The sequence below is a fragment of the Hippocampus comes genome, unplaced genomic scaffold (assembly GCF_001891065.2).
Source record: "Hippocampus comes isolate QL1 unplaced genomic scaffold, H_comes_QL1_v1.1 scaffold427, whole genome shotgun sequence".
Lineage (NCBI taxonomy): Eukaryota > Metazoa > Chordata > Actinopteri > Syngnathiformes > Syngnathidae > Hippocampus > Hippocampus comes.
The window spans coordinates 615,569-638,143 of NW_017805871.1; the positions used below are offsets into that span (position 1 = coordinate 615,569).

The following is a 22,575-nucleotide window of genomic DNA, read 5'->3' on the forward strand; positions in this document are numbered from 1 at the left end:
ATCAGTCTTTGCAACTATTTTTGGGGTTTTCTTAAAAGAAAATTGAAAAAAAAAAGACTGGCCATTATGTTCGGGAGGTGACGACATGCCACTAAAATGATGCATGTCAACAGAAAATGGGAGCTTCCTCTCTGATTGTTTGTTCTCTTTTGAGCCAGCGACATTTTCTCTCTTATGTGTTGGAAGTGTTCTTCAGGGAGTGACCAAACTGGCCGACTGGTTCAAAAGAAAGGTTTTTGTGGATGGTTGTTCATCTCTGTGTGTCCCCCCGCCTACTGGCCGGAGATGGCTGAGATCGGCTCCTGCACCCCCCACGACCTTGTGGGGATAAAGCAGATCGGAAAATGGATGGATAGTTGCTGGTAGAGTCAGAAAATTTCCTAAATGTAGCAAAAAAAAAAGGCTAAGGTGGCGGCACTAATGTCGAGTATGACAGCCCGCTTGAGTTATTTCCCCTCATTTTGTTTGTCTTTTGATGCTTATTTTCGACATCATTTTCTTGGTTTGACTCCAAATTTATCATTTATTTACCTCTCCACTTTGGAGGTTCCACTATCATTTTTTTTAAGACGCTACGCGTGATCACGCTTGCCCCTACTGAGTGGGCGTGTGCGAGATGCAACATTTTGGGGGAAGAAAGAACTTGAGGTTGTTCGCCTGATAAGCTTCAGAACTCCTCCCACTTTTTTTTTTTCCTGATTGTTAGCCAGATGCAACATTTTGGGGAAAGAAAGAACTTGAGGTTGTTCGCCTGATACGCTTCTGACATTTATTTTCATGGTACAACATTTAAAAAAAAAAGAAAATACATCACCCTTTTAAAACTATGGCCTAAGTAATATTATTTAAAAAAAAAAAAAGTTTTTGCCTTCAAATCTCAGGCTCCCACTTTAGTTTTTCCTCATTGTTAGCTTTTTGTTCAGGTCTCCTGATGGTTTGTATTGTTGTGTTTGTCTGGCGCAGTAATACACAGCCAGGCCACCTAAGATAAAATCATCTCCATCCTTCGTTAAAAAGCTCATTCAATTCTAACACTCAAATGAAATGATGAAAAAAATGTAATCAGTCTTTGCGACTATTTTTGGGTTTTCTTAAAAGAAAATTGAAAAAAAAAGACAGGCCGTTATGTTAGGGAGGTGACGACATGCCACTAAAATGATGCATGTCAACAGAAAATGGGAGCTTCCTCTCGGATTGTATGTTCTCTTTTGAGCCGGCGACATTTTCTCTCTGATATGTTGGAAGTGTTCTTCATGCAGTGACCAAACTGGCCGACTGGTTCAAAAGAAAGGTTTTTGTGGATGGTTGTTCATCTCTGTGTGTCCTGCGATGCCAAGGTGGCGGCACTAATGTCGAGTATGACAGCCCGCTTGTTATTTCCCCTCATTTTGTTTGTCTTTTGATGCTTATTTTCGACATCATTTTCTTGGTTGGACTCCAAATTTATCATTTTTTTACCTCTCCACTTTGAAGGTTCCACTGTCATTTTTTTAAGACGCTATGCACGATCACGCTTGCCCCTACTGAGTGGGCGTGTGCCAGATGCAACATTTTGGGGGAAGAAAGAACTTGAGGTTGTTCGCCTGATACGCTTCAGAACTCCCCAGTTTTTTTTTCTTATTGTTAGCTTTTTGTTCAGGTCTCCTGATGGTTTTTATTGTTGTGTTTGTCTGGCGCAGTAATACACAGCCGTGTCTTCAGGCTGCATATTCTGTCCATTCAGGGTTACGGTTTGGCTGGAGGGGTCGAGTTCAATACTGAACTTGCTACTCAGGGAATCCTTGCGGTAATAGGCCCCAGTGAATCTCATCCCGATCCATTCCAGTCCTTTCCCAGCCGCCTGCCTGACCCACGCAGTGTAGTAGCTGCTTAACGAATAAGACACCTGACAGGCGATGTTTAACTCCTGACCGGACCGCAGAGTCACAGACGGCGGCTGGGTCAACTGTTCGCACTTGACGCCTGTGGAGAACCAGAATGTTAGATGTTGAAGGAGAGGAGTCAAAAGTCGCGTGTGCCGCAGTAATCATCGCCCGCATCTTACTGGAAGCAGCGGCCAGCAACACCAGCGCAACGACATGGAACATGGTTGCAGCTGAGGGTGTCCTGATGGGAGCGTGTCTCCTGCGAGAGCCTCACTGCAAGTTTTATAGCACCCTGAGGGGGTGTGATGGGGGCGGGGGCGATGTTCATTTTGCATAGTGGCACTGCCATGAAAGACGGCAGGTATATATTTGTCAACAGGTGACTATATGTACGCTTGAAAACATACACGTGTTCGGTGTGGTTTCAAGTTTCCGAAATTTGTGACCGTTTTATGACAGCCTGGAGACAACCCGGGGACCTCGGCAGTGGGAGGCCGACGTGCTAACCACTGGACCGCTTTGCCGCCCCTTTCCGGCCCGCCACATCATTTGATGTGGCCCGCGAAAGCGAATCAAACATGTTGACTTCAATAATGCTTGCTAAAATTTGTACCAAAATTTCAAATTCTCGTAGGTAATATAAAAGAGAGCTATTGTAAGTTTGCTTGTTTCCAAAACCCTCATTACAGTAGTTGACTTCCTTATATGGTTTCACAGTCATAACGGCCCTCCAAAGGAACCGGTAACCATAATGTGGCCCGCGACAAAAATGAATTTGACACTCCTGATTTTTATCCCCTTTTTTTCCCGTTTTTCTAATACAACACCAAAGTTTTGATGAATTTAAAACGACCTCCAAGTGACTCTCAAATATGCAAATTGCAAATTCTTTCTCAGAATTCAACCCAAAACACACTGACATTCATTTTCAGGTTCACAAACCTTTCTAAACTTTCTCCGAGCAAAAAAAAAATGCATCACATGAATGCAGTAAAGTTAAAGCATGAAAAGCTCAGCTTGAGTTAGTGTGACTCGCAAGCACACTAACTACTAACGGTGCAGAATCAAACATGATGACTTGAATGATGCTTGCTAAAATTTGGACCAAAATTTCAAATTGTCATAAGTAATATATAAGAGAGCTATTGTAAGTTTGCTTGTTTCCAAAACCCTCATTACAGCAGTTGACTTCCTCATATGGTTTCACAGTCATAACGCGACAAAAATGAATTTGACACCCCTGATTTTTACCCCCTTTTTTCCCGTTTTTCTAATACGACACCAAAGTTTTGATGAATTTAAAACGACCTCCAAGTGACTATCAAACATGCAAATTGCAAATTGTTTCTCAGAATTCAACCCAAAACACACCGAGATTCATTTTCAGGTTCACAAACCTTTCTCAACTTTCTCCGAGCAAAAAAAAAAAGCATCACATGAATGCAGTAATGTTAAAGCATGAAAAGCTCAGCTTGAGTTAGTGTGACTCGCAAGCACACTAACTACTAACGGTGCATTTTGAGCCAAAGCTGCTTTTCTGCTTCCTGTTTCAGATGAGCAGGTGGTCTCCCAGGGGGGCGGCCCGAGGCCCTTTTCGGGTTAAAATGCTACTACGGACATGGCCACGTTTTATCATGTTTATCCTCGACGAATAATTCATCTTACATGATGTATACCGGTCAAGATGTTATTTGGGGTTGGCAAGTATAACTTGGAGGTCATCCAGTTTATGATTAAGCTGCCATGAGTCGACTCCTTTAATGTCATCAATAGGTGACAACAATTTTCTCCTCGTGCTTGCAGTTTGTGACGAGAGCGCCATTCGAGTGTTCACATCATCCCAGGTTTTTGCCATCGTGTGTGACACCGTGGGTACCCGTCCACCCATATGTTAGTTCCACAATGACACGCGCCCTCTCAAAAACCTCCTCGGCTCCAGCATGTGCCAAAAGTCATTTTTTGGGGGGCGGGAACAAAACTTTAAAATATCCATCAACGACAAACGGAAACAAATTAAACATTCTCATGAGTCTTGCACGTGTTCATTATTATTATTATGTTGGAATCGTGATCCGTTCCTTTTCATAATTGGTGGTGGGGGGTTGGTCAGGCGTGACAAAGAATTTATTTCAAGAGAAAATGGCAGCTTTATCATGGAGTGTTTTCTTTTTAGCCGGCGCCCTTTGAATTCGTGTCAAGTGTCGCAAGTGTGACTCTTTGTGTCAGTCTGAAGCAGACAAAACTGGTGGGAAAATCAAGGGATTGTTTTTGTGGGCCTTTTCTCATGTTATCGATCACGGTGGTTCTGACACAGTAATACAGAGCGGTGTCATCGGCCGTCAGACGGCCCATAGTTAGTGAGACCTGGTCGCTTGTACCGTCTGTTTTGATGATGAATCTACCCTGAATTTCTTCTGTGTAATAGTCTGCAATCAACCAGGAGGCAACTCTATGAGCTATCCATTGCAGGCCTTTTCCAGGCGCTTTTTTGATCCAGCCCCATCCGTAGTTGGAAAAACGTAAGCCTGATGTTGTGCACGTCAGTGTGTGGGATTCTCCGACTCTTTTCTCCACCGGTTCGGACTCCTCTATGCTCCAGGCTTGAGCGGCCGCCAAAGCCAAAAGAGCAAGCAGCAAGGATGTTAGCATTCTGTCCGCCATCTTGGTTCAGAGCAGAAAACGCAAAGGGGTCCTGCTCTTGCTTGAGGGCATGGCAGCAGGTCTTTATAGCGCACCGGTGGGAAGCGTGTTTTGCATCGAGGATCGGTGGGATGCTTTTGAAATCGCCACAAAGTGCCCCGTAAGAGCATACGGAAATATGGTGCTCACGATAGTTGTTGGGTTTTTTGTTTTTTTCTGATTTGGTCACCTCGGGGGAGTTTTTCCACTGAATCGGGTGTATTTGTATCTTGTTCATGTCTGTTCGCGATGGAGTCACTGAGCAAAACCAACGTGACGCATTGGACTGGAATTCTCTTAGCGCATCGATGCTGCTCGTGCTGCAGCCGCGGGCCACACTGAACACTCCGACCAGGCATAAAAGTTGATTGCGAGTCGAATCGCCCGTGACTTAGCTGGAGTTTGAAAATGCTTTTTCCGGATTTAAAATATTGCTTCATGAAACAGGCTCCTTTTTCTTGGTCTTAATAAAATTGCAGAAGCATATTTTAGTCCCGTAGCTTCTCTTTGTAAACCTTTGGAGAAGAGAACGTTAAATGTTGAAGGTGAGGGGGTCAAAGATCACGTGTGCAGCAGCCAGCAGTCCCAGCACGACTCCGCAGAACACGGTCGCCCGGTTGCCACTGACGGTGTCCCGACGGGAGCGTCCCATCTGCGAGGGCCTGACTGCAAGCTTCAGAGCGCGCCGGTGGGGTGTTCACTTTTCGCCGTGGCACCGCATAAGAGAGCGGGTGCAGCGTTTGTCGCCATATGCTTCAAAATGCAATTCTCAAACTGGCAAAAACAGTGACACAGTTTATGTTCAAATGTACTCAATCTATTTGTGATTGGGTGCATGTTGATCTCGTGGCAAATTTGTTTGTCTTCTTTTTTTTCCACTTACCGCTCCTTTCATTTTATGACAGAATGCCCCCCCCCGCACCCCCCCAAAAAAAAACATCCCATCAAAGTGTACAGTTTGCCAATATTTTATTCATATTGTCAAGTGTTCTTTTGTGAGCACATGAGCACAGAGAGTGTTTCGGGTGCAGGATGTTTTTCTGGTTCCTGTTTCACATGAGCAGGTGGCGTCCCAGAGGTGCCGCCCGAAGACATGTTTGGAAACTGAGAAAGCTTAGCTTGACTGAAATGAAGTTTCTGGCATGACAACTGCTTTGCATCTGTCTTATAGGCAAAAAAAAAAAAAAACATGCTTCATTTATATCACCATATTTTACAAATACAGCATCGTTTAAAAAGAAATCTTATATGAGATTGATGAATGTTAACTTTTGTTCGGGGGGGATTTGTTTGATGATTAGAATTCTTTTGGTTTTTTTTCCTGTACTATGTTTAAAATGTCGACTCTCTGATTCTGTCAAGCTATTCGATGCGTTTTTTTAAGTACTTTCTGAATCACTCACTTAATGACTTGCTTTAAGTGGATCGCGAAAAGTGTCTATTTTATAAATCCATTTGAAGTACCGCGTAAACAGTCAACGAATAAATAAATCTAATGTGCTTTGTTGGTGATGTCAAAGTGGTTTCCGTCTGCATACTGTTTGCGAGCGCGATCAATGCGGTTATGTAAAAAGATATAAAAGTGATTGCAGGACTTAGCGGTCTGATGCAGAATCTGAATCAAAATCCGGCATGTCAAGACCATCTCAATTTAAGCTGATTTGAAATTTGCGTCATTATTTAGGTTTTTAACAGATTATATGTGGCGTCTTGATAGAAATGACTATTTTCACATCACGTTTTTATTTTAAATAAATACACCAGGATTTACAATCCAAGCAAAGTTATCATGTATCTTCTGTGGAATTGTGCTCTTTCGAAAAAGCCTCAAAAGCGCACGTGAATGTGCCCCGTATATGTAAGTGTGCATCATTAAGCCCGTATTTCTCTTCCAGAGCAAAGCGGCAGAGATAATCCGTCAGAGACTTCATCCCTCCTCTCGGACATGCACACATCACTCGTGATGACATTTTACACTCATGTACGGCTGCCCGCACTCTCCGTAAAGACGGCATACATGCATACGTACATACGTGCCATCGTGCATCCTACATACGTTTAGACTTCTTAAACGCAAGCAGAGACAGCATGAGCCTGAAACAAGCTTGCATCTTCCTCCGAGGGGGGAAAAACCGACAAGTAAGTCACGCCGATTTAACGCCACTTTTTCCTCCTTAAATTGTTGTTCTTGAGGAAGAAAAATATTGAAAAATATTTTTTAAAAAATCACATAAAATATGAATTCATTTGTGAAATTATTATTTTTATGGTGTGGAATATTAATGGGAGTATTTCCACCCTCGGGTTCGGCTTTATTTAATGTAGATGTAAACAAAACAAACATTTCCCCCCCCCACTCATTCAAATTCATGAAGGATTTTTCGAATTTTAAATCAAGACTTGTACTCTTTTATTAAAATTGAAAACAGTCTATATTTCATGAAGTATTATTTATTTCTAGATTTTGAAGTTGAGCTGTACAGAGTGCAACGGTAATCATTACGCATCTTTGATCACAGATATCAAAATGATGCCTCTGTTTGTGTCCATCCTTCTTGTTTTGCAGAGAGATCTCACTCACGATGAGGTTGAAGGTAATTCATGCTTTTAATCCCCCCCCCCCCTCCCCTGCCCCCCTCTCCCTCACACTCGTGGAGATTTTGTATCACCGGGCAACTTTGTACCTCTCTCTCTCTCTCTCGACATGCTCGCAAGAGTTACGTGTGGCTTTTGTGGAGTTTGACAAAGACAAAGATGGCTTCATTTCCTGCAAAGACTTGGGCAACCTGATGAGGACGATGGGCTACATGCCAACTGAAATGGAGCTGATCGAACTGAGCCAAAACATCAACATGAACCGTAAGACTCCATGTGATGCTGGAAATGACAGCAAAGCTTCAAATACAATTTAAATAATAAACGGGGCAACACAGAAAGCGCGTCGACCTCACAGTGCTGAGGTCGTGGGTTCCATGCCGGCTCCGGCCTCCCTGTGTGGAGTTTGCATGTTCTCCCCGTGCCTGTGTGGGTTTTCTCCGGGTACTCCGGTTTCCTCCCACATTCCAAAAACATGCATGGCAGGCTGATTGAACACTCAAAATTGTCCCTAGCTGTGAGAGCACGGGTGGTTGTTCGTCTCTGTGTGCCCTGAGATTGGCTGGCAACCGGTTCAGGGTGCCCCTGCCCGAAGACGGCTGGGATAGGCTCCAGCACCCCCCGCGACCCTTGTGAGGATAAAGCGGATCGGAAAATGGATGGATGGATATAAACAGAAGTGCCTCTCAGAAGTGCCTTGCGAAAGCTCACCTTGACCTTTTTGACCTTTTGCACATCCTATTTTTCAGTTTTCTTCATTTGTACCAGAAAACATAGACATTTCGTTAAATACCGTACACATGTTGTTCCACTTTTCCACAATTATGTCCCACTTGGTGTTGATTCTTCAAAAAAATCAAAAAAAAACATTTTAAAAAAATCACATTTTATACCTTTCTTTTTGAAGCCTGAAATAGGTCAAAAGGTCAGAAAGTTCAAAGGTGGCCCAATACTTCTCATAAGCCACTGTAATTTATCCAAGAGCTGATGGTGTCTGCCTTGATACATTTATATACTGTACGTGTCAACGCAGTGGGAGGACGGGTGGACTTCGAGGACTTTGTGGAACTTATGAGCCCCAAGCTCCTGGCTGAAACTGCAGGCATGATCGGCCTCAAAGAACTGAAAGACGCTTTTCGAGAGGTGAGCTGAGCCTGTTTCGTGTGGTCCGCCTTCGGCACTTCTTGGCAGAGCCCCATTTGACGGTTTGGACGGTTTCCCCCGTCTCTTCCAGTTTGATATCGACGGCGATGGTTCGATCACGTCGGATGAGCTGAAGCACGCCATGCTGAAATTACTGGGCGAGCAAGCCAGCAACAAAGAAGTTGAAGCAATGGTCAGAGAAGTGGACAACAACGGGGATGGTACTGTTGACTTTGAGGGTGAGAAACAAGACCATGCAAACAACATACATTAAAAAAAAAAAAAAATTTAAAAAAAAAGCATCTGATCAAAATTCTGCCCAATGATTTTGCAGAGTTTGTCCAAATGATGTCGAAGAAGTGAAGACAAACACCTGTGGATGCTTTAACCCACTTTACTGTCCCCCATGATCGTTTTTTTGTTTTTTTTTTCTATTTGATTTAATTTAAAAAATGTACAGAATAGACTTGTAAATGCACTAGAATCCTATACGGACTTTATAAGGTGGAATTTGCAACCCCCCGTGCAACAACTGTCTTTAAGAATTGAACTTGACAGGAGTACGAGACAAATCAGGCATCGCTGACCCCATCTTGCGCCTGTTATCGAGATACACAAAACCACCGCGCCCAATGAAAAATAGTCAATCAGCGACTGAAGGCGTGATTTACACAATCACAGACTGACTAGGCCGGAGACAGAAGATATTTTTTTTTTAACATGCATCACACTCTATCTGTCATGCACTACTGTCAAGCCATATTGTCCATTTGAACAAATATGACTTCTTGTTTTGAAAATTGCAAGTTCCCATTTTGTTATGACGTCACTCGTTATGTCCAGATTTTTATTTTGTATGAGCAAGTCAAGGCCGTCGCAGTGAGACATGTGGCCAGCGCGGCAATGACGCGTTCACATTTGCAGCCATTTATCCTTTCGAGTGCTCCTTCTCGCAGCCTAAAGAAATGTGAAATGTCGAACAAAGTCAAACGTCCTTAAACATACAAACAACATATAAAGTATCTCAGCAATCATCTGTCACTCTGTGCTAGATTAGATCTGGCGGTTGTAATCCTCATACTGGGACCCTCCCGCCCCCCACCCCACATGAACAGATGGCAGATAAAACAAAATCACCTCACTAATTCTCAAAGACTCTCTGTAAAATGTAACCAAAAATATGCGATAGAAGATTGAATACTTCATAAAATGCACTTTTTTTTAAAATTGTAATTATGTTTGTCTGGTATCTAAATAAAAGCCCCCAAAATTCTAACGGTCCCAAAATCATGCCTTTGGTTTTTGGATTACTCTTGAAATCACTTGGTATGTGATTCTAATTGATAGATAACGTGTCAGCGTGGATAATTAGCTCCTGCGCTTGAATAAAAATGAGTAACGAGAAAACTGTCACAGGCAACGTAGCGTCCGAGGATCATTTGAATGCATTTGCAGCTTCCTGCGGTGCTTTTTCAAACCGAAAATCGATGCAAATTAGCTTTGAATGTATCTTTCGATGACTTATGTTCAGCTCACACACACACACACACACACACACACACACAAATGTCACATCCTTCATAAGTCTCCTTTGTCCATTTGGGATTCAAATATATTGTAGAGTGTTCAACTGTAAACAAACAAAAAGCGGATTCCATATTTTATTTTATTTTTGCCGCAGTGTGGCGGCGTGATCGTCAGGTGTTGATGTCCAAAGTGACGCATGCACCAACGATAAACATGACAGTCAAGTTTCGCATGCAAACACCCTTGTGAGAACGTTATCTAATGGGATCCTCTAATCCTCTGCTCGGATGCTAAAGGAGGTCTTGTTGTATCTCCAAGTGACGCACATTGTTTATGGCAGCCATGCATGATCATATTTTCATGCACCATGAATGCATCGGGGTCAAAAGGGCAGAAAACGACCAACATGTTTTTCAACGGATAACGCACACAGTGATCCATAGACGAGACCCTCGAAACCCAAAGGCGCCCCCCACGCATCTCGCAAAACTGGCAGAGTTCAAAGTTCAGGGTGGAATCAAAACGCCCAAGTGCTCAGAGATCAGGACTGAACATGAAGTCCAACGCTTGTCTCTCCGCCGCGGCCACATTCGGATGCCAGACGTCCACACTGAGGATGACTCGAGGTCCAGCATCCGGGGGCCCTTTGGGGGTGCAAGAAAATAGATGACAATAAAATGAAAATAAGGAGTTGGAAAATCCAAGGTGACTTTTTTTTAGGGAGTCCAAATGTGCATTCGGTTCGTGTGATTCACCAACCTTTGTGTGAGACGGTGTGAAGGAATGAGTCATCAATCAGCAGGCAGTGTCCCTCAGACCAGCACTGAGGCTCCCCTCCCACCACCAGCTCACACAGGGGGGGAGTTTGCAGACCTGCAAGCGTGATGGGCTCCAAAATCATTCTGTCTTTATTTTAAAGGCAACAAGACCGCGCACTTCATCCCTGTCTGTGTTTAAGGGAAAAGGATTAGAAGCCAGCTGGGTGGCGACAGAAAATGGGCTAAGTCGAAATGAACCTAAATAATCATCTGTTTCACTCAGCGCCGGTTGTGCTATTTCATTCGTTCTTATTTTATTTCACTTTTTGTAATCGTCTGGCAACCACACACTGCATGGAACAAATTGTGGATTTGAAAAAAGGAACCAGAAGATGTCAGTGCTTCTCGACGCAGTGTTTGATTATTGACCCACTTTTCGACCTGGACTTGACAATATAGACCAGGGGTGTGAAACTCCTTTTTTTGTCGCGGGCCACTTTGGAGTTACGGCTTCCCTCAGAGGGCCATTGCAAAATCTCAATATTATTTATTACCCATGACAATTTGACATTTCGATACAGATTTCAGCAAGAATCATGATAGTTGACAATCTTGATTTGCTCCCGCGGGCCACATAAGATGATGTGGGTGGCCGGATCTGGCCCCCGGGCCTTGACTTTGACACCTGTGATATAGCCCAATCATACTTTGACCAAACTTACCATATTAATGTCGTTTGCATTTTGTAAAAAGGTCCAAGTTTATTTGAACGGGCGTATTTACTCCTCAGAACCCAGCAGTGGTGTTCCTCAGGGTCACATTCACTCAAAAACTTCATTCCTTAAAACTCTGAAAGACCCCGTCATGTCAATTCATAGATTTTGCCGAGGACTTCATACACCGACCTAGATGACACCGCAGCCGCGTATTCGTCGGTCCGTATGAGCTACCCAGCGCAGCGCCGGGTCCCAGCAACCAAAATCCAGCCGATCCCAAGGAGTTGCTGCTTATGAATGTGCGGAGGGACAGCAGTGTCCGATACGTGCAAGGACAGCAGCGACAGTTGGCTGCCACGTACACGCCCGCGCTGTACAGTGGAAACACTGCCTGGCCCTGAAAGAGACAAAGTGTCTCACGTCAAACCTACGCTAATGTCCCTGCGATGGCCAAATCATTGACTCCAATGTGAAGCGGGACCAAAAGGTTTGGGTAACCCCTTTTCTGTAATACATGAGAATCGTACCTTTGGTCCCACGGTCCAGCCCGATTTGGAGTCGAGGCCTTTCTGGTAAACAGCTTGGAACTCAGCCAGGATGACAGCGTAGTTGGCTTCCAGGACTTCAATATCATGCCGATGGGCATCGCGTGGGAAAAAAGGAACACTCGGGACATCTGGTAGGAAGAAGAGATGCGGCTTCTGTATCGCTGAGTGGTCATTTGATTTGATCTAAAAGGGGAGGAGAATGAGAAATTCCTGATCACTCTGGAATTGGGAATATGTGACGTGAAAAGAAACGGAGAGAAGCGCGTACCTGCTCCCGGAGGCCTTTGTGAATGCGGCCCATTCCCACCCAGCTGTAGCGTTTGGCGTATTCCTGCAAGGCCGAGTACAGTTTCTTGGCCTGTGCGGATGCCTGCGCTGGGAACAAGGCATGGCTAAGTACGGGTGTGAGGTAGCCTTGCGCCAACTCCTCATCCTCTTCCGTTTCGATGCTTGAAAACGGGTTCCTTGGATCACCCCTGAGAATCTTGGACCGGGTTTCGTACTTTGCTCCCGCACAGCTTCCGCCAGGAGACATCGTGGACCTTCCGGAGCCCAACTTTCCCCCGCGTGCGCGAACCCCCATCGGCAAGTCCGAGCCTATCCGATAACAGTGCCACAGGAACAAGAGCGCGAGCGTCCACAGAAGGCCACTCAACGAGTGGACGCCGAGCTCAATGTAAGGAGGCGAGGGCAGCATGTCCAAGGACCAGCACATCTTTATGATCGGGCGCTGAAATACCGAAACAGATTAACAGATTAAGGGATGCATTATTATGAGTGGAAATAGACCGAGCAATTACGGCTCGATGACACGTGTTTATTTTTTCAAATGAATCATCATTTATTCTGCTAAATGAACATATGAGTGTTGAGTCTTTCGTAAAAAAAAGATCATGTTAAGCGTAAGATGCCGTGTTTACCAACAAGAAAAGCCTGAACACGCCATTGGCCAGTCCTGTTTACAGACAGCCTCATTCACTTATTTTCTTTATTTAATCCCCTTCTGGCTCACGCAGTGCTGAAGCCAAGCCTGGCATGGAGCATCTCTTATCCATGCAAGGTCACCGCTTCTCCACAGAGCACTGACGAACTTGTTCTAGTTGCTCGTGCGGGTTTATGACTCCACCCAAGGTCTCGAATTAAGGTCGCAAAATCTGCAAGATCTCACCCTAGCTGATCATTTAGCGCGCATATTCTTCATCTCGTCAAAACTTTTGGAAGCTTCTCCCATCATTAGTCTCATCTAGAAAGCCACCGTGTCTTCTAAATCTGTCAACATTTCGATCATTTCGTGTGAGGAAAGGATCCCATACGTTTTAGTGACAGTGACAAAGGTTGACATGCAAACCAATGCGTAAATAATATGCGTTATGTAAACGCACTCTGTTGTACTTCCAAGTATTGCATCGCCGCAATTTGAAGAGTCAGCAGGGCACCCATAAGCACCATGCCAATAAGTTGGAGCCAAAGTGATGAGATGATGCCTTTGAGCTGCATGGACTATGATGTAACATTTGCTACAGCCGTCAACGACCCTCATAAAGGCAAGCGGTATAGGAAATGGACGGACGGATGCTCCAGCTTCACAGAGCAGCCAATGGCCACACCGTGGTGTTAAACCGGGCATGTGCAGCTCGACGATCAGCTCATTAGGAAATTTGAACCATTACTTCTGGATGTCTGTTATCGCGTGACTCTTATTACCTTGATAGACCGTCGCGAGATGTGTCACAAGCACGCACGCAACCGCCTCTGCGCAGTGAGTGGAAGATCGTTGCTCCCAGACTAGATGTTTTTGTTTTTTTTACTGCACGCCTCCCCGCGGTTCCAGTACACGGCCGCTAGAGGGCGCTTGGTGTCTCCACACAGAAAGCTCACAATCCGAGCCGAATGCGTCAAGCCCTCAGTATGCAGCCATAGAGGGGGGGGGGCGAACCTCAGCACCTTGTTGACGGGGCCTACAGCAACAGGATACTGTATCATAAAACCATCGTAGGAAGCGAGATAAAGGTACGTAAGGCATGTTTTTTTACCCCCTTCCTCACCTTGTAATCAGGACGAGTGATGCCCCAAAATGGTCCTCGACACACACAAAAAAAAAAAAAAGAGGGGCCGAGAGGTGCGAAGGATGCTGCCTTGCAAAGCACCCATCATTTCGTGACATACAAATCTGGCATCACCGAGGAAACGCCTCGATATGCTTTTTTTTTTTTATTCGTTGCAATCACAAAATGTTGACAGCAAAAAAAAAAAAAAAAACGTTTGCGGTGTAGCTGCAGAAAGAGGAGGGTCGTTATGTGCGTTCGGGCGAACGCATTTTTGGACATGCATTTGCAGGTTTGGGGGAGGGAACGCAGGTGCAAAGCATGGGTATTTTCCTTAATACGGATGCATTTTGCGTTTTTGCTCCCGTTCTTTTGGCCCGCATTTGTAAATGGTATTTCGTTGAACTGTAGTGAATAACATGAATTATTCTGTTGATGAAAATGGGTTTTGATGGCAATGCCATTCCGATCCAAATCGGCATGGCCTGCGAAAGGTAAACATAAAACCTGCTGTTCCTACTTTTTGCGACAAATGTCAGTTTTGATGTGCACAGTCACACTGCACACTATTTGGAACCAGATCCAGTAAAGGTTCCTCAATGTACAATATACCACGTAAAAATCGGACTTCAAGGTAGATGTTTGTACCTTTCTTCCAGATGCTTAATCCCAATCTGTAAAAATCAAAAAGTAAAACATCAAGGGCAATCAAATCATTAGTGTGGCAATCATTCTACTCTACCCATCACGGTGATATTACGTTGTTCATCAAAACCAGTTTGTTCTTTTCAGATTTTCAGACCATCGTTTCACCTTGAGCCATGGCGTTCACCTACCTTGCTGTGATACTCTCTGCCACCGTGATGTACCAAGTTTCAGGTAATAGATGTGTGCAAGCGATTCTGACTACTTTTACCGTCCTATATGTGAGCACATACATATTCATGTGTTCTTAAATTCTGCCATGTCTTGTAACTTTAAAAAAAAAAAAACATTTGTTTGATTTCTAGGCATGAGCTTCATGATTCCTGAAACCGATACACCACCAACATTACCACCGGACTCTTACCCTCCGGGTGGTATGATCCATGCTGCCCTACAGAGTAAGGAATACCTAGGTCAGTCATCATCCACCGCAGGTACCAAAATAGACTTCAATAGTCATTGTCATGTCATCGAAGTCTCTCGCCCACAAGTGAGGGTAAAATATCTCGAATTCAAACTCAGCAGGCACGACCACCAATCCGACGCGGGCGGCGCCCGATGTCAAGCGGAGCATGTCGACCTCCACGGTCATTTCGCCAGGACTGCTCACCACGGCGCCGGGCTCGTCGTCCGCAGGCGGCCACGCCGGATTGAGGAACCGCATGTCCTTCGTTCCCATCGAAGAGGAGACGACCACGACGCTCATCACCACGACCACGATAACCACAATGCACATGCCAGGTACTTGCATGAATGCCGCCGTGATCACGATCGATTCTCATATTCTTATTCGGTTAGGGAATTAAATGATACAAAGGGGTTTGTTTGCTTTATCTCTTTAATATTTTCAAGTTTTGACCGCCGGCATGTCAGCAGTGTGCACTCAACATCTGTAATGTGTCCTTTGGGAGAAAAAAAAAAAAAAGCCGCTTACTTCTCAAAGTATGTCGAGAGACCAAAAAGCTTTCTGCGGTTTTTGCGTAGCTTGCAAGACACCAGAGTGCCTTAGGAAATCGTTCAAGTCCACTCTTATTGGTCAAGAGAGAATGAAATATTTTGGGGGTTTTATCCCCAAAAGAACTTTAAACAGTGAGGCTGAGAACATTCAACGGAAAGCTTTTGTTTTTCATCTTTACTGCCAGGATAACGGCTCTCTTTTAATCTACCTGGTCCTTATATATTCCCCCTCCCTGGATAAATTGACCAAACTGTAACGCATTTGGGAACATTTACAGCGTTCCCTTTTGCAGTCAACTTGATCCAAAAGACACAAAACAATTTTTGTCTGACAGAAAAAATATTTGACACAATGACAAGAAACCTACTTTAGGGAGACTACCACCCCCCCCCCCCAGGCACGTCCACGAGAGGTGTGCGAGATATTAGCCTCATGGCGGCCTTCTTTCAGCAAAAGCGGCAGCCGGTGCATCCAAATGAGGGATGATGAGCAAGCCTCTTCACACGCCGCTGCCCGTGGCCCTAATGATGATGCGTTATTTCAAAAATGGATGATTGGATGAATAGTAAAAAATAAAGAAATAAAAAAATAATGATGTAATGCTAATAACAATTCACCAATAGGCATGGTACCAAATTCTCTACTTGCGTTGAATTACCATTCTTTTTTTTTCCTATTTGTACAGTTCAGTGCAACGCATCTTTGTCCGCAATGGAGGATGTTGTCGAGTCACCAGATTCCGCATCATCATCATCATCATCATCATCTCTTTCCCCGCTGGAATGCACCTACAGCATTACAGTGTACGCAGGCTACGGTGTAGAGATTCAGGTAAAGCATATTACCGCAATGGCTTGCATAACCCAGTCGCCTTCTTTCAACTACTTGTTGACGCATCACACGTCTTTCATGTTGTCCTGTGTTGTGAATTCCAGTGAGAGTTTTGTATTTGTGTTCATCCCAAACACCATGCGCGCGATGAGATCCTTTGCCAACATGAGCATTTTTACATGGCTTTCACTGCTAGGTGAGGAAGGTGAATCTATCCAAGGAGGAGTCCCTGACCATTCTGGGCCAGGGCGATTCGACGCCTAAGCTATTAGCCAACGAGACCCTGATGAGGGAGGGGCAGGTGATTCGCAGTACCACCAATCAGGTGCACATCCTCTACCGCAGTGGCCAGTTGAACAACCATGGCAAGTTCATCCTGCACTATCAAGGTCAGTTGAAGCTTTAACAGAAGAACTCTTTACCTTATTCAATACTTTCCATCCATTTTCAAAAGCTGTAGGAATGCGGGTACACACAGGCACGCACTCACACACACATGGAGTGAAACTAAGCAAGGCGGCACGATGGTCGACTGGTTAGCACGTCCGCCTCACAGCCGCACGGGTGCAAGGGTTTGATTCCGGCTCCGGCCTTCCCATGTGGAGTTTGGATGTTCTCCCTGCGCCTGTGTGGGTTTTCTTCGGGTACTCTGGTTTGCTCCCATATTCCAAAAACATGCATGGCAGGTAAATGGAACACTCTAAATTGTGGGTGTGATTGTGAACGCGAATGGTTGTTTGTCTATGTGAGCCCTACGACTGGCTGGCAACCGGTTCAGGGTGTCCCCCGTCTACTGCCCGAAGACAGCCGGGACCCTGCCGCGACCCTTGTGAGCGTAAGCGGATCAGAAAATGGGTGGATGGATGGGTCTACATTCGTACTCTCTTGTCTTTCAGCTTTCATGTTGTCCTGCACCTTTCCTCATTCTCCCGAAAGCGGCGGGGTGACCGTGACCGACATCCATCCCGGCGGTCAGGCTCACTTCCATTGCGATCCAGGTTTCCAAGTCCGTGGCCATGAGGTGGCGACTTGCGTCAACACAACCCGACCGCACTGGAGCACACCCGAACCCCAGTGTGTTGGTCAGTCAACCTCGTTTAGAATCCACGAATGTGAAAGAACACTGACGGGTGAACACGGTGCATCGCTTAAAGCAATATGTGGCATGTGATGTTTCCTCAGCTGTGTCTTGCGGGGGGTGGATTCGTAATGCAACAGTGGGGCGCATACTGTCGCCGCCCCCTCCGTCGGTTGCCAACCACAGTAATGGAAACAACCTGAGCTGCCACTGGTTACTTGAGGCCAAAGAAGGTCACAGGCTCCACTTGCATTTTGAGAGGATCGCACTGGATGAAGATGATGATAAGTAAGTTGTTATGCGGAACAGTTTTGTGACAACGTGATTTCTTCGTTGAAATTCATCTGCTGACATCGTGATTTATGAGGATGCCCGCCATCTAAAAATATGCACGATGTCATATTGCCATGCATTTTATCCTCTTAGGTTGATTGTGCGCAGTGGGAACAGTTCGCTGTCACCGCCTCTCTTCGACTCAGATATGGATGATGTGCCAGAGCACGGACTGCTGAGTGAGGGCACCTCTCTGTACTTGGAGCTCACAGCTGATTCGTCTTCGATCCCTCTCCTCCTGGCACTGCGATATGAGGGTGAGCGGCAAAGTTCTCTGGATGCATGTCATCATGTTGGAAATGTCCCTATTTGGAAGCCCCCCAAAAAAAAATGTTTTATCATCTCATCTTCAGTCGCTGGGGCAAAATCCATTTTTGACTCACGACATATCCAAAGACAACACGGGTTCTGTTTTGTCCCTCGTGTACTTTGAGGGAAACTCGCCAAGTGACTTGATGAAGTCACGTCCATCTCTCTTTCTATCTCTATCTTGCTCTTTGATCTTTCTCCCCTTTTTTAAAAATTGTATTGACACTATTTATTTTTTTTTGCTAGCGTTTGACGATGAGCACTGCTGGGAGCCCTACATGCCACATGGAAACTTCAGCAGCAGTGACATTACCTACCAGCTGGGCACCACGGTGACCTTCAGCTGCTCGCCCGGCTTTGTCATGGAACAGGGCTCAGCCACCATTGAGTGTGTGGACCCCAGCAACCCTCACTGGAATGACAGTGAGCCTGTGTGCAAAGGTATGCTAATAAGACTGTTTTTTTTTTTTTTTTTTGTCTCGGCCACTTATCTTCATAAGGGTTGAGCCGAGCAGTAGGACACGGCTGAGTCGATCCCACCCTCGACTCCCGGCTAAACGTAGGCACATCTAAACAAACAACGATTCACATTTACGATCAATTCAAGAGTCTTGATTGTAAAAGCGATTCCAGGCTTCTGCCATTGCTGGGCTCCTACGTTGGTCATGCAAATCTTTTTTTTTTTTCATCTTTGTACAATTTCTGCCTTTTGTTATCTGGACCATGTCTCTCACGACTGTTTGTTACTTCTTTTTTGCTCGACTAGCTCTGTGTGGAGGGGAGCTGACGGATCCCTCCGGTACCATCCTGTCTCCCGATTGGCCTCAGAGTTACTCCAAGGGTCTGGATTGTTTATGGCAGATCCACGGCAATGAAGAGAAGCGTATTGAACTGGACATCCATATGTGAGTTGGATTTTTTTTTAAATGTATTTAAATGGGTGGCACAAAGTAGACATTCAATAGTCTTTACGTGAAGTCTGCTATGTTTTAGTGAATATATTGTGTATCTGTTTTGGTCTGTTGAAGGCATAATTGCTACATGAGGTCAAATCACTAATAAATATGAATGCATCTTTATTTTGTTAGATTGAAAGTAAATGGTATCTATTCAAGAAGTGCTGGTCTTGAACAATATATAAAAGTTTCCTAAAAATCAATAAAATGTTTCCTCTTCTTCTGTTTTTTTTTTTTTAATCCCTCAAAAAGCTTAAATATTCGCCACACTGACGTGTTGACCATTTTTGACGGCCGCGATCTCATGTCCCATGCCATCGGTCAGTACCTGGGTTCCAAAGAGCGCTTCCAAGTTGTATCCGGGGGGTCAGAGGTCACTATTCAGTTTCAAAGCGATCCGGAGGATTCAAGCTTCATTCTTAGTCAGGGATTCCTGATTCATTATCGTGGTAAGGCGTGCATACTTTCGCAGAAAGTTGATGGGTGTACTTTGGACCATACGTAACACGGTGCAAAATGTCTGCTTGCGTGTGTCATGCAGAGGTTGAGCCAAATGATACGTGCCCCACTCTCCCTCAAATCGAATTTGGGTGGAGCAGCTCGTCCCATTTGTCCCCGGTGAGAGGAAGCGTGTTGACCTATCAGTGCCAACCGGGATACGACATCAGTGGCTCTGACATCATCACCTGTCAGTGGGACCTTTCCTGGAGCAGCAGCCCACCCACCTGCGTCAAAGGTGAGAGTCCACTGCACTTGAAGCGGCGGTTGTGCTTTCAAAGGAGTGAATATTGCAAAAAAAAAATCCCAAAGCGACTGACACTCCCCACTAAAAATGTTCAGAATTGCCATTCGATGCCAGAAGCAATATTTTGGTCCAAATGAAACTCCTCAACTCACTTCGACATAGCTCCTCAACATAAGATGCCACGTGAGGGCAAAAGAGTTGTTGTTGTCGATGAAACGACTCAACTCACTCTGTTTTGATTTCAGTCCAACAGTGTCCTGACCCGGGAGAGGTCGTAAACGGAGCTCGCTCTGTGCGCCCCGAAGCCGGTTTTGCGGTCGGAACCATTGTGCGCTTCTCCTGTAACCAAGGTTACCAGCTCGAGGGCCCCAACCAAATCTCCTGTCACGGTCGAGACACCGGAACCCCCAAATGGAGTGACCACAGCCCAAAGTGTGTCTGTAAGTGTTATCGTCCAGCTCCACTGCCTGCGCACGGCCAAATCAAGTTTGACTATGTGACTATCCTCTTTGTGTTCTTTCCAGTGAAATATGATCCATGCCCTAACCCTGGCGTCCCGGACAATGGATACCAAACGTTGTACAAGCACAGCTATCAGGCGGGAGAAACTCTGCGTTTCTTCTGCTATGAAGGCTACGAGCTCATCGGTGAGGTTATTATCAGCTGTGTGCCTGGACATCCATCTCAGTGGAACAGCCCACCACCCTTTTGCAAAGGTAAAGGAAAAAAAAAAAAGATAAATCCGACTATAGCCATGACTTTTGTGGAAGGTGATATTTTTTGCAAATAACAACTGTGATGAGGGGATGAAGACAAATTTTGACAGGATGTCTTTTATTTCACACAGTGGCCTACGAGGAGCTTCTGGATAATCACAAATTAGAGGGTGGTTATATTTCTTCTCCTCTCTCTTCTGTGGCAGTCCGTCTTTTAGGCCGTCGTATTCAATGACTATTTCGGGAATACCGGATGACTTGATTTTAGTTCTAACAGAGGCGATCCATTTCCATGTAACTAATGCTTTTCTTCGTGTCGTAGTGTCTCAATCATTCGAGCCCTCCCATCAGATCCTGAGTGAGAACATCGCACTTGCAATAATTCTGCCCATCATCCTGGTCATCCTCCTGATTGGAGGAATTTACATGTACTATACAAAGTAATTGCCGCTGCTTGTTTGAACTAATACATCCACGCTCGGATACGCCTGTCATGAATTTATGGGATGACGTGGAATTCTGTTTTCTTCCTCCTAGCATCTGCAGACTAGAATGGAAGCCGCTCTTCTGGAAGTCTCTTTCCCACACACACTCTTACAGTCCCATTACAGTCGAGTCGGATTTCAACAACCCGCTGTATGAGGCGGGGGTGAGGAAACCTTCCTTTGCGCTGCTTTATTTCGACAATTATGCTAATTATGGTTTTAATATGTGTCACAATCTGAGATTGTTTCTGATTGCCTGCTCTTTTTTGTTCACAGGATACACGGGAGTATGAAGTTTCCATTTAAAAGCCAAATTGTCTTGGTAAGATTTTAAAACAATTCAATTGTTTTGGGAGGACATCAAGTTTATTACTATGAAACCATGAAATCCCCTTTCGTTTTATTTAGCATCCTTCAATTTTACCACCACCACGTATTTATTGTTGATAATTAAGGAAGCCCTATTTTGATTTGTTCGATCTGCCGTCGGCGGATTTGACGTCAGTCAGTGTTGCATTGGGACTTGTGCCTTACAAGGGTTAACAAATTCACTCCAGCAAAATAAAGGGCATGGGGACAGACGAATTGTTTCTTTGTTTTTCCTTCATGTCTAGTGAGGCCAAAATCTTGAGAAACTGGCAATATCAATGATGAGCAAATTTTACACTCATGACCAAACAGAACGCACTTGAATGTTTTGTGCTTGTTTTTGTGGCGCGCGTCACAAACGGAAACATGTGTTCATTCACCGTTTTCTCTCTTACTCACTTTGTCTCTGTGTAAAATATACACACAAACACAACGAATGTAAATAGATGACTTGATATTGGCTGAGGTTGATATGTATACAGTATATAGAGTACAGTACTAAATTCAATATATATATACATATACAGTAAACCTCATATTTACACTTCTAAATGGTGACGGGAGGTTGTATATTTTCATTAAATAGATAATGAAAATTCTGTGCCAAAATGTCATGTTAAATAATGTCCTTAAGTGTTTCATCTGTTGTTGAAGTAGCGTTTACAAAGGCAGTGTTTACTTTTGATGCTTTGCTGTTTCTGAAAAACAGCCAATGTCTCATAACATATTGTACATGGGAAGGTGAGGACGTGAATGTCATTATGCTTATAGCATGCACTGATTGTAAATGATATTGCTTCTGCTCAATCTTGCCATTGTCATTATAGTTATTGACATATCAGATTCGATGTTGTATGCACTATGTGATGAAAAATTTCAACCCTGGCTGTTTGCTGTAAGGCATTATGTATTTATTTAAAATGGATCGTTTGGCTCGTTCACTGTGCCAAATGGGAGCTGCTGGAGGCTGTTGCGTGGTAGATGTAAGTATAATCAGTAGCATTTCTTTGCTTCATATATGAGTACATTCTTTTATAGGCAGTAATTTCATTGCTGAACTGGAAATAAAGTCTGTGTTGAATGGTGTAAAATCTGTTGTGATGTCATCTTTACAAATAATGATTAAATCCTGTTAGTGTGATTTGACTGTGAGAGTTTTCTGAACTAAAGAATCAACGGGGAAATTCTATTTTTTCCCATGACGTAACATGCTT

General features: G+C 44.5%; 4 protein-coding genes and 1 gene segment (V, D, J or C); 2 read left to right on the forward strand and 3 right to left on the reverse strand.

Annotated features, from left to right (window-relative positions):
* Nucleotides 1-4,572, reverse strand: part of LOC109526985 (uncharacterized) — a 26,647-nt gene extending 22,075 nt beyond the window's left edge. Inside the window, exons 1-2 of one of the 2 annotated variants that reach the window (XM_019888609.1) lie at nt 4,172-4,572; nt 3,740-3,763 (exon numbers count right to left, since the gene is read on the reverse strand). In XM_019888609.1, coding sequence (XP_019744168.1) covers nt 3,740-3,763; nt 4,172-4,526 — 379 coding nt within the window. In that variant the 5' untranslated portion in view covers nt 4,527-4,572. Of the gene's footprint in view, nt 1-3,736; nt 3,764-4,171 lie in introns of both variants that reach the window. The other variant, XM_019888611.1, reaches the window with a different exon arrangement.
* Nucleotides 1-8,713, forward strand: part of cabp5b (calcium binding protein 5b) — a 15,642-nt gene extending 6,929 nt beyond the window's left edge. Inside the window, exons 2-7 of one of the 2 annotated variants that reach the window (XM_019888643.1) lie at nt 6,440-6,683; nt 7,111-7,138; nt 7,260-7,403; nt 8,173-8,282; nt 8,374-8,521; nt 8,617-8,713. In XM_019888643.1, the coding sequence (XP_019744202.1) occupies nt 6,633-6,683; nt 7,111-7,138; nt 7,260-7,403; nt 8,173-8,282; nt 8,374-8,521; nt 8,617-8,645 (510 nt within the window). In that variant the 5' untranslated portion in view covers nt 6,440-6,632 and the 3' untranslated portion in view covers nt 8,646-8,713. Of the gene's footprint in view, nt 1-5,229; nt 6,684-7,110; nt 7,139-7,259; nt 7,404-8,172; nt 8,283-8,373; nt 8,522-8,616 lie in introns of those variants that run through there. The other variant, XM_019888644.1, reaches the window with a different exon arrangement.
* LOC109526992 (immunoglobulin heavy variable 3-53-like) lies at nt 1,619-2,148 on the reverse strand. The segment is given in 2 exon segments: nt 1,619-1,962; nt 2,045-2,148. Coding segments are annotated over 2 exon segments (351 nt in total).
* A 1,221-nt stretch (nt 8,714-9,934) lies between the features above and the next one.
* On the reverse strand, nt 9,935-13,628 carry asphd1 (aspartate beta-hydroxylase domain containing 1). The gene is made up of 6 exons (XM_019888642.1): nt 13,536-13,628; nt 12,100-12,561; nt 11,811-12,014; nt 11,473-11,680; nt 10,569-10,682; nt 9,935-10,453 (listed from the first exon to the last, which is right to left on the reverse strand). The coding sequence occupies exons 2-6, from the start codon at nt 12,544-12,546 to the stop codon at nt 10,344-10,346; spliced, it is 1,083 nt and encodes a 360-aa protein (XP_019744201.1). The 5' UTR covers nt 12,547-12,561; nt 13,536-13,628; the 3' UTR covers nt 9,935-10,343.
* An 82-nt stretch (nt 13,629-13,710) lies between these two features.
* Nucleotides 13,711-22,452, forward strand: sez6l2 (seizure related 6 homolog (mouse)-like 2). Of its 2 annotated transcripts, none has more exons than XM_019888638.1 (19): nt 13,711-13,841; nt 14,669-14,755; nt 14,887-15,015; nt 15,104-15,322; nt 16,225-16,370; nt 16,567-16,759; nt 17,267-17,452; nt 17,553-17,736; nt 17,875-18,038; nt 18,337-18,531; nt 18,857-18,995; nt 19,299-19,495; nt 19,588-19,782; nt 20,037-20,231; nt 20,316-20,507; nt 20,639-20,677; nt 20,830-20,947; nt 21,045-21,156; nt 21,269-22,452. In XM_019888638.1, exons 2-19 carry the CDS (start codon nt 14,698-14,700, stop codon nt 21,296-21,298), a joined length of 2,691 nt encoding a protein of 896 aa, XP_019744197.1. In that variant the 5' UTR covers nt 13,711-13,841; nt 14,669-14,697; the 3' UTR covers nt 21,299-22,452. The 2 variants fall into 2 exon arrangements, with proteins under 2 accessions (XP_019744197.1, XP_019744198.1); XM_019888639.1 differs by having other exon boundaries at nt 15,107-15,322.
* Nucleotides 22,453-22,575: the final 123 nt, after the last annotated feature.

What these genes read in the sequence shown, in the direction of transcription:
- asphd1 (XM_019888642.1), bottom strand. Translation starts at nt 12,546, where the DNA reads ATGTGCTGGTCCTTGGACATGCTGCCCTCGCCTCCTTACATTGAGCTC. An exon ending in GCTGGACCGTGGGACCAAAG is followed by an intron (nt 11,681 to 11,810) that starts GTACGATTCTCA and finishes TGTCTCTTTCAG; the next exon opens with GGCCAGGCAGTGTTTCCACT. An exon ending in TCACACCGTCTCACACAAAG is followed by an intron (nt 10,454 to 10,568) that starts GTTGGTGAATCA and finishes GCACCCCCAAAG; the next exon opens with GGCCCCCGGATGCTGGACCT.
- sez6l2 (XM_019888638.1), top strand. Translation starts at nt 14,698, where the DNA reads ATGGCGTTCACCTACCTTGCTGTGATACTCTCTGCCACCGTGATGTAC. An exon ending in CCACAGCCCAAAGTGTGTCT is followed by an intron (nt 20,232 to 20,315) that starts GTAAGTGTTATC and finishes TGTTCTTTCCAG; the next exon opens with TGAAATATGATCCATGCCCT. An exon ending in ACCCGCTGTATGAGGCGGGG is followed by an intron (nt 21,157 to 21,268) that starts GTGAGGAAACCT and finishes TTTTGTTCACAG; the next exon opens with GATACACGGGAGTATGAAGT.